Below are 14,637 nucleotides of genomic sequence, written 5' to 3'. Positions count from 1 at the left end.
GTTGCTTATCGGTGTTTTAATAGCTCATCCTTAAATAAGAGAGATAACCAAGGATTAGCAAATAACTGAGGAAAGCCTCTACTATGAAAAATAAGGAACAAAAAGACCAAAGGGAGAGAAGGGGGAGATGTGGGCCAGGGAGGGGGGCCTCAAAGAATATAAAGGGTATGTAAATAAAAGAAAACTTAAAAAAATTAATTCCTCAGAGAGCTAAGAGATGATATTCATCTCTGAAATAAGTATTCAATGTTATTTTTTAAGACAGTAATAATAAAAGAGAAATATCCAGAGAACAAAAAAAGAGCTCTTTAGAAATTAAAACAGTATCACATCAATAAAAGTGCTGAAAGATAAAGAAATCCAAAAGGAATAAAAGATGGGATAAAAAACAGGAGGAAAACATTGGAAGACCAGCTCACAAAGTCCAACATCCAAATAACAGGAGTTCTAGAAAGACGAAAACAGAGGAACTAGATGAAAACCAACAAAATAATTGGGGGAAAAAAATTTCCCAAAACTAAAAAACTAAATATTGAGGCACAATATGCTCACATAGAGATAAGGAAAGCATATCACTGTGAAATGTCATAACACCAGGATCAAGAATTATTTGCTAAAACCTTCCAGAAAGAATGAAGAAATCATATAAGAATCAGACATCAGAATGGTTTCAGACTCCAAAAAAAACCAAGAAAACAAAAAAGTCTCTGATAGCTGACAATGAAGCAATACTTTAACAATCCTGATGGGAAATAACTTCCAAAATCAAATTCTATATCCAGCTAAACTATCAAGAGTAAGCAGAGAATGAACATGAAAGTTCTCAGAAAATTTACCTCCCAAGCACTGTTTTGCCCTGAAGTTTAAAGAATGTATATCCCCAAAATGAAGTAGCAAATCATAAAGAAGCAGCCACAGGAACCAGTAAGCCTAGATGCAATCTAAAAGTAGAGCAAAGAAACTCCCTCAGGATAATGGTGAAGAAATCCAAAGATGACAGCTCTAGAACTGGCAAAAAGAGGAACTAGTCCAGATTGGTGCGGTCACAGGCTCCAAAAAAGTACTATCGAAGATCAAATTAAAAGACTGAAAGAGTCTCCTCTTGAGAGGAGATTGACAGGCAGAGAGTTTAAAAGTTGAATTAATAGGCCGGGCGCGGTGGCTCACACGTGTAATCCTAGCACTCTGGGAGGCCGAGGCGGGTGGATTGCTCAAGGTCAGGAGTTCGAGACCAGCCTGAGCAAGAGCGAGACCCCCGTCTCTACTAAAAATAGAAAGAAATTATCTGGCCAACTAAAATATATATACAGAAAAAATTAGCTGGGCATGGTGGCACATGCCTGTAGTCCCAGCTACTCGGGAGGCTGAGGCAATAGGATTGCTTCAGTAGGATTGCTTAAGCCCAGGAGTTTGAGGTTGCTGTGAGCTAGGCTGACGCCACGGCACTCACTCTAGCCAGGGCAACAAAGCGACACTCTGTCTCAAAAAAAAAAAAAAAAGTTGAATTAATAATAAGTATGTTTTAAAAATGTAAATTTTAAAAATTATTAACTTCAGGGAAAACAAAAGATTGGGGAGAAAATTAGAAATGACTGTAGTCACAGAATGCTATATAGCACAGTGTTGAATAACATTTACAAAGTAAATACTGAATATTAACTTAACCAAAATTATGATATAATCATATTGGAAGGATTGAGAAAGAACACGTGCGCCCATGTGAGTATGCATGTTTGAGAGAAAAAACTAAATCCTCCTCTTTCATCGTAGGAAGAAAAGGAGTTATGCCCAACACTGAAAAATTAATAGCCATATAAACATTTTACTCAGAGATATGAATTAGCCAAGAATTTAAAGTGGCTGTCTCAAGGGAGAAGGAAATTGAACTGTTACATATTTTAATAAGCCTATAGCAATTTTTAAATTTTTCTGTATTAAAAATAAAAATATACAGACTTAAAAATTATACACAAAAGTGGCTGCCAGTCTGCAATAAGATAAGGAACTTATATTAAACATTAATCAACTACACCACTAAGAACATTGCTGACAGGTTTTGTTGTGTGTGTGTTTGTGTTTGTGGTAAGCTTTCCTTGATAAAGGAAGCAATGCCTTAATTTACAATCTGGCCCAATGGCCTCATGTCATACCAGTATACTTTAAGGAGGAGTGAGATGGATCAGGGATCATCAAACTTTTGGGTAAAGGGCCAGACACCAAATATTTCAGGCTTTGCAGGCTATCCATTTTCTGTCACAACTACTCTGCTCTGCCATCATAGCGTGAAAATAGCCATAGACAAACACGTTAATTAACACACATGGCTATGTTCCAATTTATTCACAACAATGAAATTTAATTTCACATAATTTGCACATGCCACAAAATATTTTTTATCAATGCAAAACCCACTTTTTAATGTCAAATCCACAGGATACACAAAAAGAAGTGCCAAGCCAGATTTGGCCGATTGGCATAGTTTGCCAACCTTGAGATAAATAGTATGATCAACTTTGTTTTTTTTTTAAAGAAAAAAAACTACATCATAGTGTTTCATGTGTATGCATGTTTTTGCTTATCTCCTTTACGCTTATTTTTCCTGTTTTAAAAACAAAAATAATGCTGAAGACTAAAACCCTTCATCTACCTATGAATACATTTTTCTCTCTACTCTCTAAGTAGGCCTATATCCAAATGACCTAAATTTATGTTTCAGGTTCTACAGAAGATTGGTTATTCCTCATAATTCTCAATCAGATGATTTATAGGGGCAATCTCCTCTACTTTGGCATTGTAATGAATAAAACTTCATTGTAATGATAAAAGCCTCACTTTATTATTTAAAAAAAAAAAGATCCTAGGATCCTAAATTTTAAAAAACAAAGAAAATGCGCCTACAGGCAGTTCTCCCTTTTCTAGTTGCCAATAAAGTCATATTTAAGATAAATGCAAAGTTGTCAGCTCAATTATCTAAATTCTTTGAATTTCATCATTCTGCAATGCCTTAGTTCCCCAACCAGTAAAGGCCCACAATTCTCCAAATACTCTAGGTATTTCTACAAACTCAGTTGCAACTGAGGCGAGGCGGGTAGAAGCAGCAGGGTAAAGGACCCTCACAAGCCTCATCTCCATCACTAATATCACAGACCCTCAAAACCAAGATGGTGAAAAACAGAAGGCCCACCTCCCTGGTCCAGTGAACAAATATCCTTTCATCATCTAACTACATTCTTACAACAAAGAACATATTCAAGGAAACATAAGCACAGCTAAGTGAGTTCTAAGTAGGTAGAGCAACCCAAGTGCAAGTTTCCACATTAGCACACTCCTCACACAGAAAAGAAGCAGAGGTCTATTCTGGTCCACATCAAGACGTAGAAGATGCGAGGATAGCACACCAGGGACAACTCCCACTCATATCCACTGAAAGGGGTGATTATGGCTAACTTCACAGCTGTTTGGATACCACCTACTAAGGGGGAAAGAGGCCACTTGCCCACTCTGTGACCTAAAACATCATAAAAAAGAAAGTGAAGAAATTCAGCCAATTCCTTAGAGACTTTGCTGAAGTTTTACCATTCTAAGACAAACAGCTTCAGGATTTTTCAGGCTGACAGTGCCACCTAGTGGCTTTCCATCCTAAACTCATGGTTAGCAGATGAGACAGCCATCTCACTGTCCAAGAATATGAACACCTAACCACTTTTGGCCCATAAAGATAAAACTTCCAGGATCTCTTGGCAAATGTAAAAATAGGTGGAAAACATTACAGCATTTTGGGAAGACATGAAGAACAGGGTGACCACTCAAGTTACCAAAACCTGCAATTAAGAAAAAATATTTTTATAACACTGATTCAAACAAGGAATCTATTTCATAGCTCTAGTTCCCTTCAAAGCAAACCATCCCAAGATATATCAACAGCAAACTCTCAGGAAAAAAAAAAAACCGCAAGAGCTCCTAAACAGAAAGAAGAGAAACTTGAGGTCTACAGATACTCCTCAATTTACAATGGAATTACCTCCTAATAAACTCATCATAAGTTGAAAATATTTTAAGTCGAAAATGCATTTAATACAACCAACTGAACATCATAGCTTAGCCTAGCCTACCTTAAACATGCTGAGAACATATATAAGCCTATGGTTACCAAAATAATCTAACACAAACCCTATTTTATAATAAAGTACTGAGTATCTCATGTAATTTATTAAATACTGTACTAAAAGTGAAAAATAGAATGGTTGCATGGGTACTTGAAGCATGGTTTCTACTGAAAATGTATTGCTTTTACTCCATTGTAAAGCCGAAAAATCATAAAGTCGAATCATCAAGTCGGAATGGATTGTCTGTACTTAGGCATAGAAAATCTTAGAGAATGCCATTTGCTAAGCAGATAAAAAAAGAACCCCCAGGCCGGGCGCGGTGGCTCACGCCTGTAATCCTAGCACTCTGGGAGGCCGAGGCGGGTGGATTGCTCAAGGTCAGGAGTTCGAGACCAGCCTTGAGCGAGACCCCGTCTCTACTAAAAATGGAAAGACATTATATGGACAACTAAAAATCTATATAGAAAAAATTAGCCGGGCATAGTGGCGCATGCCTGTAGTCCCAGCTACTCGGGAGGCTGAGGCAGTAGGATCGCTTAAGCCGAGGAGTCTGAGGTTGCTGTGAGCTAAGCTGACGCCACGGCACTCACTCTAGCCTGGGCAACAAAGTGAGACTCTGTCTCAACAAAAAAAAAAAAAAAAAAAAAAAAAAAAAAAAAAAAAAAAAAAAAAAAAAAAAAGAACCCCCAAAATATGAGAGATATTTCAAGCTAGCTTGAAGTTATGCTAATTTACAATAAGCAATTTAAAAGTTCTTATGCTTTCTAAGCCCCCTACAATAAACAAACATACACATACACACACACACACTCCCCCATTGGCTTGCCTTGTTATATTCAAGAGCTGCAGCATTTCTAATTGTTCAAATCCTTCTATTATCACTTGCCTGGTGATGTCCACTACGCATATCAAGATGCTGAGAATGACTCACCTTGGCAACAAACTGCTTGTCCTTTTGGTCCAAATTAGCAGTGGGAGCCACATAGTCTCTCCATATTCTCAGCCTGCGCTCCTTGGCAAACCTAGCAAGAAAGCAAAGATGCAAGATCATTCAGACTGAGTCGGCAAATGAAATCCACCACCACCAATGGGAGCACACAATTAGTGCAGAATCCTTCCCTACCCTACAGACACATTCAGGAGAAAGACCACCAGTCAAACCAGAACAAAGAGTGACAGCAAATGAAAATATTCAAGATGCATATATACCGTAAGCCCAAGGCTGGTAGAATAGGGTCCAGGCATGTAATTTTTGGAGCCTGGATGGTATAAATCCACCTTGACAATTAAGTCTTTGGTTTGTCCATTATTTTCTGAGTGACCACTACAAAATCTCAGTTAAAAATACAGAGCAAATGCTCTCTTAAATGGGAAAAATACGCACACCTAAACAAACTTTTACAAGGCATGGGCCTGGCTCAATTTCTATTTGAATCATAAAAAGGTTATCAGCAACCAAATCCTGTGTAGAGCAAAACTGTCACCATAGTGCATCTATCTAAAGAATAGTTGAAAAATGGACAAAACTCACTGACTAGAGTTTAAAAACCATGTAGCCAGAAATTTATTTTTAAGTATTATGTCCAGTAGATATTTTCTGAGTCAGACTAAGAATGGGAAATGGAATATGTCAAAGATTAAAAAAAAAAAAAAAAAAAAGCAATGAACAGCTGTCTTAAACTACTTACAAATAAGTATATACATGTGCAGTGAAAAGGAACTATTATTTCTGAAAAGAGAATTGCAATCTTTTTTTTAGAGAAGCACTAAAATGAGAAAAACACAAAGCAGGATGTAGCAGTTAAAAAAAACATTAATTCAATACAGACGATGCGATCTTATCTACAACACAAATAGCTCAAATACAGCATGCAAAACAGTAGACAAGTAATCACATATTATAGAAATATGATTTGCATTCCCTAGTCTAAAGCCTATTTTTTTAATGATGAACACTCTGCAAAAAATCTATAAAATCTTCTAAAGATGTTATAAAACATGTAGATATTACATTCACTGTATTCACTTTCTTAAAAGAAAGGCAGCAACTTAATGCAAAAAAATTTTATCAACCAAAATAATAATTTAGACTACTTAACAAGATTTTCTGAATCACAAAAAAGAAATTGAGCATCACAGAGTAACGAGAAGTATTTGGAACACTGTACTTGATAAGGGTATTACATGTTTAATTTAACTGTGGAACAACATAAAAACTAAAAAAAAAAATTCAAATAATCACTGCTTTTTTCATCAAACAATGTACATTTGTTCAATATGCCATATCAAATGGCCCAGATTAAAATCTCATTTTATAAAAACTTGCAAATATTTCTGCTTACAGGTACAGAAGGACCTAAAAGACCTAAGAAAAGGAATGAATACTATAGTTATTCAGTTCATACTATTGCATATCTCTTAGCTGTATATCTCAATGGCAAAAATGTAGTTATCAAAACCATTATAATTTTAAGATTCTGATACAAGCCATACAACAAGCTTTGACAGTGAACCACCATCATCAACTGTTTGTTGTCTTCTGCTTAGATGTACCCTGGGAGGTGGTGATTCAGACTTTCCTGAGCATCAGTTCCATTCACCTACGCTTGCTACCTGCTTTATTTTCTTCCATCTACCCCATCAAATGGAAGAAGTTCACTTACATCTAGAAATACTTGACCTTGACACTTGAAATGGCCACCAATCTTTAGAATTTCCACCCTTGGTTTTCTGGAAATTATTTAGTTCTGTATCTGCTTTAATCATAAGGCACCAAGCCAAAAACACAACAATAGCACCTTGGAGTTGTATTAGCACTTATAATTAAAAAATACTTTTAAATAAACTAGGCATTAAGCCTCATAATATCAAACGATCCTGGTTTAGGACCCACAGGCTCTATCTTTCCAACGTACCCCTGCTCCAGCCTTTCTGTTTCATCTTTGTCAAATGAGCCTCAAGTTTATTTCATTCCAAATGCCTTAACCCAGAACTTAAAAGAGTGGCTTGGGGAAAAATGACCTGAAACCATTAAAAAAGTAAATCAAGTGAAGAATAATGTCTGAGTGAAAAATCTAAGCCCTTACTATCCAGCATTGAATTAGACTGAACCTAAAAACTAATATTTAAGTCACTCCTCCATGAGGAATTCCCCTATTCCTTTACTGAAATAAAATGGACATTGATATACAAGGGTGAGAGAAGATCACTAGGTTTCTTTCTCTAAAGATCTTTAGCAAGATGTTAGCTAGGAGGCCCCCCTGACCTTACCTCTCAGCTGCCCTCAGCTTTTCTGCACCCCGAGTGTAAACTGCAATCGACCAATCCACACAGCGTGCAAAACCTTCCTTCAGGAGGAGCTCTGTGATGTTGCCATTCTGAAAAGCAAGGCGCATGAGAAGGAAAGCACAGATTAGAATCTGTCACAAGAGAATCCATTCTCTAGACTTCTGACAAAATTAACATAGCCCCAATCTATTCTGCAGTTTGTCTGTCGTTTTTAAAGTAGTTTCTCTCATTAGGAAACCATCCTTAAGATGGGAAACACCACTCTGAGACTCCTCTGAACAGCCTTAGCTTCACATCCCCACAACACCCAGCATGGTAATTCTACTTAATAGGAGTAGGATAAATGCTAGTGGCATTGAATGGAATTGACATTTCAATAGCTCTTCTTGTGAGCAGAGGAGGATGTTAATCTTTACTAGAGATTATACCTTATTCTTCCCCTCCCCTAAGATCAGCACTTCCTCCCCTTTTCATAAGGGGAGAGCTGAAGAACGGGCTGAGTAGGGAATAAAAGCAGCTACATTTTGCCCAGTGAATTAGAATTCACATTCTACAGTGACACAGAGCCATCTGGCAGGGCACAGCCAGACATCCAGTACTCCAGAAGAAACAGACGTGACCTTGGCACACTCCAAACCAAGCCTCCCAACCTCCCACAACTGCCACCATGAAAGAATTATTCGGCCAAAAAGTAACAGTATTAGACACAGGTTACAATAATGGAAATCCATTCAAACTTGGTTGTTACAAAACAAGGTCATATCAGGTCTAAGAATAACCATTCTGCCTAAGTATACGATAGGGTAAAACTCCCAACAGAACTACAGGAACATAAAGAACCTATTTCCTGATAAAAGCAGAGTCAGGAGATACCTGGATAAAGCCTGGAATACACAAAATAATTTTTCCACACAACAGCTACCTCCTCATTGGTCTACCAATACTGCAGAAAGCTGACTTCTTGACCTACATACAAACCTCACCAATCTTATTTTACAAATTTCACTTCTACTTCTAATGAATGTGGCAACCTCCAGCCTTTCCTATCAGCAACCTCTAGGACCAAACAGTTGGAAAAATAAGTGATAAAGTTCTTCTTCCCCTTATAAACCCAGTAAGATTGGATATTAATTTCCTAAAGGTGAGAAATTGCACAGATTTGTCCAATTCTTTAAGACTAATGATATCTCCCTAGAAAATGTCTCAAAAATCAGTAGATGATAATCCTGCCAAAATATTTAAATGGATGTTCAACACAGAGAGAAAGAAGAGAAGAGAAGCAATCTCTAGCTCTTCAAACCCCAAAAGCACCCTACCCCATTACAACCCAGTCTGCACAGGCACACTCACTGGATGAAGGATGGTACCCAGGATGTTCTGGTTGTGGCAGCTCTCCAGAATGATCTGAACATCTCTCTGAAGCAGTCTCGACTCAGTGAAAAATTTGGCTTCTGCAGCAAAAGGCTCTGGTGTTTCACTGCCATCTGCTTCCCGTCGAAAAGTCGGGCACTAAAGCAAAAGTAAGACAGGTGAGTAATGCAGCCTAAATGTGAGTGCTAGGCACTCTCACCCCACGGTGAGCTTTCCAAATACCACATATGCCATAAAGCTAAGCTCAGGAAGGTTTCAAATCAGGTCTTCTAATCCTTTTAAAAACATACTGATAAAAAAGGCACTGGAAATATCATTTCAGACTTCTTGATAAAGGCAAATAAAACTCACATTACCCATGAAGAAAATAATTTTAATTACAGTTGAGAATGACCCCTTACCAAGAAAAGATTTGCCAGTGCTTAGCTTTCAATCCTTGACATTTTTAAAAATTAAAATGAATATTTTACATTAATATATGCCATATTCAGCAAACTTCAGAGTCCCTCTCATCTCTCCTTTTCTAAGCTTATACACTCAATAATCTCTAAGCACAGACCATTCCAAACAGACCCAGAGTATGATCTATTTGATCCAATTAGAACTGTGCCACTGCCGGTTTAAACCAAAACAAGTTTGAAGTATTCTGGTCAATGTTAATGGTCCATACTAGGAAGAAACAGTAGATCTGAAATCCCCACATAAAAGAATTTACCTATCACTGAACACTTCTACAAACCCTATACCCACCACGTAGCCCAGCGTATGGTCTGACCTTGATCCCTGACAGCATGACTGTAACCAGGTAGTAATCTGGGAGGAGCAGGGCCCTGACCACACTGCCGTCCCGCACATGCTCGATGATAGCTGCATGACAGAATAAACACCTTAAATCATTAGCAAAAGTTGTGCCAAGGATAAACAATGTCCAACCAAACTGCATTTAACACAGTTCCCCTCCCCAAAACCCTGAGAGAGCCTCCCTCTGAGAAGTGAGGATGCACTGGCAGATCATGAGGTTTTACACAACAGACACTTAAGCAAATGATTCCTGGAGAATACAGATCAGACCTGCTTCTCTGTCTTCCAAAACTTCTGGGACCTCATGGCTCACAATGAAGCTTTGTTATCCATAAACTAGGATGTTCAATTAAGTACCAGGTACCCAGCAAAAAATAATTCAGGATTGATAATAATTTCATTTTACTGTCTGTAGTTAACAAGGTCTCAAAGTAGGGCCGAAAATCACATAGTGTATAAATACACACAAACACACACACAGACACATACACACACACACACAGTAGGCCCTCCATACCCGTGGGTTCCACATTCGTGGATTCAACCAATCACAGATTGAAACTATTTGGAAAAAAGGAAAAATTTCATAAATTTCTAAAAATCAAAACTTGAACTTGCTGCACACCAAGTATTACATTGAATCCAAGAAAATAAAGTGATGCGTAGGCATTGTATTAAATATTATAAGTAATCTAGAGATGATTTAATGTATATGGGAAGATGTCTGTAAATTATAGGCAAATGCTATGCCATTTTATATCAGGAACTTGAGCAATCTCAATTTTGGTATCTGTGGGTGATACTCCTCCCCACAGATACAAACGGATGACTATATGTGTTTAGATATATATAGAATACATGTTTCTACCTCTAAGTTTTAGGGGTGGTATTTAAGTAGCCTTATTTTAATGAACAAAAAATCTCCAAAGTGCAAAATACCAGTAATTTACTACTAATACCTTGTAACAGCAAAGGACTAACCTCTGCAAAATGCATCTGATATAACCTATGTAAACTAAATTCAAATTGCCTTCCAAAATACCAATGTGTTGTTTTACCCTTAAAGATTTCCTTTGGATACTAAATAAGTAAAAGAAAGGCTTACTAGATTTTTATAAACCTCGAGAAGCAAAAAGTGCAAACAGAAGGAAATGACCCTGAGTCACATCTGTCTTTTCCCGCCAGCCTCACCATTGACAGGCTTCTGGTGGTGTGAGTCCACAAAGTGCCTTGGGTTCTCAATGGTATACTTGAGGTCCCGGATAGTATGTGAACCGTTCCCCTCACTCCACATCCCTTTCTTAGCTGCCTTTGCTTGTTCCTCACATTCCGAAAGCCGGTTCTGCTCAGGACTGGGGCATGAAAAAATAAACAAGTGGGGTTAGTGAGTTTACAAACAGAAATATGAGGCCCTTTGACAAGGGGATTCTTCAGCATCTTCTCCCCTTGAAGAGACCAAAGCATTTGTTTCAGATCTATGGCTTAAGACTCAAGCCTATCACCAGAAAATCACCATGAGTGCAATTTCCAGACTCCAAACTTGTTCCTTCAAACAACAGATTAAACTGAAAGAGAAATTTAATGAGAAGATCTAAAGAACACACATCTCGGTACTGCCACTATTAATGATTAGAAGAGAACAAGTTAGTGGCTCAGAGGGGAGCTGCTCCAGGGGGTACAGCTTCATTTAACCATCCCAGATTCAGGAACCAGAAACCAGACACAGCTCAGCAGGACACAGTGCAGGGAAGGTGACTAAGAACCAGTCTTACTCTTTCTCATTCTACAGACCTAGGCTGGGGAATGCGGAGTGAACGCTGTTATTACAGATAACATTACCTCAAAACTACCTATACATTCAATAAGGCCAGCTAAGCAAAAGCAGTTTGGAAATGAAAGCCTCCTCCTTCATTAGGCAGGAAACCAAACTACATGAAAGAACAGTGGTATGTAAGTCAGTAGACAGACCAAAGCAAGTTAAAAAAAAAAAAAAAAAAAAAAAAAAAGCTAGAAATTGGTCTTCTCTCTGAGCTAAAGGGAGCGGTGAACTGCAAGGCCTTTGCACAGTCTCACACACCTGGAACCACCAATGGCTGGCTGCATGCATAAACTGAATCTCCTCCCACCTTCACCAGCAGGCATTTCTAAGCAGGGATGACCTACCATTTTTCAAGCTGGAAGTCTTTAGTACCACTCTTCCCTCCCCTGCCCCAAAAGGCAACCATATCCTCAAGGATCCAAATTAACAGAATAGATGAAGAAATGTAGTGTAAGAGATAAAAGCAAATACAAAACTGAGAAAAGGAGACTTTAGGTCAAGACAATTTTGGAGACAAAAGAAAGATGGTACTCAATGGGGAGATTTCCTTGTTGAGATGATACCAATAATGCTGTGAAATTTTATTATTCATTCTGGTTACAGATTCAATTCCCAAAAAACACTGCAATGGTAATCAAGCCAGTAATTGTCCTTAGATACAACTTTGGCATGTTTCCAAAAACACCATCTAAAACAAATATCTTAATTCACCAAATTCCCACATGTACATATCCCAATTACAAAGTCCAGCAAATATCTCCTTGCAGTCAGAAAGGACCACAGAAGTACATGGTGAAAGACATGACTACAAAGTCTATGAAGGCAGAAAGAATGCAAAAGGTGCATTTTTGCCTTTGCTCATCCTCATCACTGGCACACCTAATGCAAATATTTCTCTAAAGCCTTTTCTAGAGCTACAACAGTCATATAATATAGCAAGGACTTAATGATTTTAAAACAGCATGTTTATAGCCTCCAAATTACTAATGTAGCATATCGCTTTTCAGAGACTGAAGTGTTCACTCAAACTGGATCTGTTAATGTCAGTCTGCAAGTTTTAGGACACATATTTGTATAATAAGACTGAATTTCATTCATTAATATGTTCTTGAAGGAAAAGAAGGATTCATATTTTGTTATCTGCTTCTCATATTAATTAATAAACTACTAAATATTAAACCAAAAAAAGAGACTAAAGTGTTAATTAAAGCCAGCTGCAATCCATTCTACTGAGAGCCAACACTAGTGAACTTGATCACGATATATATGTGCTATAAACCTTACATATCTAACACTCCTTTCTAACAAGTTCACAGTGCCATTGCCAAACAAATACATTTTTACCTACTAATTAAGTATCTACTACACATTCATAAACCAATACACACTTAAAAGACTTTGTATATAAATTTTCCCTGAATCTCAAAACAATTGATGTCTTGCCAGTTCCCCCAGATTCTAAGCAGCTGATTTTGCTTTGTCTTCTACTTATTCACCCACTTAATTTTCATTGCACTTATTCCTTACACTAGATATAATATTGTATATCTGTTTATTGGTTTATTATCTGCCTTCCCATTAAAATGTTAGCAGAGGCTAAGTCTGTTCGTTGCTATATTCTCAGTGCCTAGAACACAGCCTGGAACATAGTAAGTGCTCAATAAATATTTGGGGATGAATGGATGGATAAATACTCTGGAACAGAATTATCTATGATCTAAAACCTGTTGACTCTTATGAATATGGGTAGAATTGCCTATTCTCAAAGCCTGTTGTTAAAGGACCTACACATGTCAAACACCATTAATGAATTCTGAATGACCTCCTGGCTCAGAATAATCCATACCTGGGCAAGAATGTCCTAGAAGCCATGGAAGCATCTGAAGTTAACCATTTTATGTCAGGGGGCAAGAATGAAAATGTAGAAAAGACAATTTACAGTTGACTACCCAACCACCCTTGACATCTCCAAGAAGTTGGAGGGACAGAAAGATAATGAATACTTACTTGTTAGCTCTCATGCCTTCTCTTCGGGTGGCTAAGCCCTCTGCAACCAGTGACTCTGCAATGTTTTCCCCATTGGTATCTAAGCAAGAAAGAAGGAATTTAAAAACAAGATTCAAACCTGCCTCCAATAGAAACAGAGCCCAAATGAGACCACTTTCACACTTGGCTCTTTGAGGAGAATAATGCTGCCAGAGAAGTGGACAAGGCAGCGACATAGCACTGGGTTTTTCAGAAAACCTCTTCTACCAATATGTCTAGTCTCTAGGACCCAAAGGTCTATCAATCTTCTCAGGACTTTTTTTTAATTTTCCAGTGTATCTTCCAGGCCAAAGGCAATCTCAGGAATCACGGGAGACTGAAAAGAAAGCAAGACATGCAGCTGGCAGGCTCAAGAGAGTTTAAAGCAGTGACTGAAGAAGTAGAGACCTGGAGCTGAACACAAAGTCTGCCGCTAAATAGCTTAGACATGCTCTCTTACCATCTTAATTTACTCATCTCTAAAGTGGGGAGAGCTCTTGCCTTGCTGGGTTCTTATGGGAATGAAATAATAATGTACATAAATTACCAAGCACAGTATCAACCACATGGCAAGAATTAGGAAAAGTTAGTCCCTTCACCCTGTAAAATCAGAGATTCATTTAGGATTGTCTATCACACTTTATACCAGAAAGTCAAATTCCTCTCCTATTCTCTGCTCCAAGAAGACACCAAGACAAGCTACATTATTTGACAATGACTTTCTCTTGTTCTCACAAAAATACTGAGAGAAACTGGCTAGATTTTTGCTCTCTCACACAGCAGCCATCAGAACTGGCAAGAAAGATGAAGTTAAACATAAAACCCAACCTGATTAGGTTCTACCCAGGCACTTGAAACATTAATTGCATTTCTATGCTATTGAAAAAGCTTTTAGGCTCAGTGTTTTCTCTTAAATCTCTGCTTGTCAGCTAAAACCATAAAGGAAGACATCTATGAGGGAATCATCACATAAAAGTCTTTAATATGGCAGAGAGCAAGCTCCTGGATACACTGAAACACAGCAGTCTAACAGATAAGTAATATCAGCACAGAATAAAATTCTATAAGATTTATATCTGTACACTACACATTGACTTCTGTAAACAGTAACAAGTACACATAGCCCCCCAAGCCCAACCTAAATGTCTCGCCATTAGCATGCCCTAATTTCTGCAGAGACAAATTGTAAGCCTCTTTTCCTACCAAGAAAAGTTGAGATGAATGATA

General features: G+C 37.8%; 1 protein-coding gene across 1 annotated transcript in view; it reads right to left on the bottom strand.

Annotated features, from left to right (window-relative positions):
• SND1 (staphylococcal nuclease and tudor domain containing 1) overlaps window positions 1-14,637 on the bottom strand; it is a 423,230-nt gene that overhangs the window by 365,105 nt on the left and 43,488 nt on the right. Inside the window, exons 4-9 of the mRNA XM_069462550.1 lie at window positions 13,393-13,471; window positions 10,758-10,918; window positions 9,541-9,632; window positions 8,745-8,903; window positions 7,377-7,483; window positions 5,038-5,128 (exon numbers count right to left, since the gene is read on the bottom strand). Of these exons, the coding sequence (XP_069318651.1) occupies window positions 5,038-5,128; window positions 7,377-7,483; window positions 8,745-8,903; window positions 9,541-9,632; window positions 10,758-10,918; window positions 13,393-13,471 (689 nt within the window). The remainder of the gene's footprint in view (window positions 1-5,037; window positions 5,129-7,376; window positions 7,484-8,744; window positions 8,904-9,540; window positions 9,633-10,757; window positions 10,919-13,392; window positions 13,472-14,637) is intronic.

This window comes from Eulemur rufifrons, chromosome 29 (assembly GCF_041146395.1).
Source record: "Eulemur rufifrons isolate Redbay chromosome 29, OSU_ERuf_1, whole genome shotgun sequence".
Taxonomy (NCBI): domain Eukaryota; kingdom Metazoa; phylum Chordata; class Mammalia; order Primates; family Lemuridae; genus Eulemur; species Eulemur rufifrons.
Note: the sequence above shows the minus strand (reverse complement) of the source record. Positions and strands in the feature narration are given on the sequence as shown.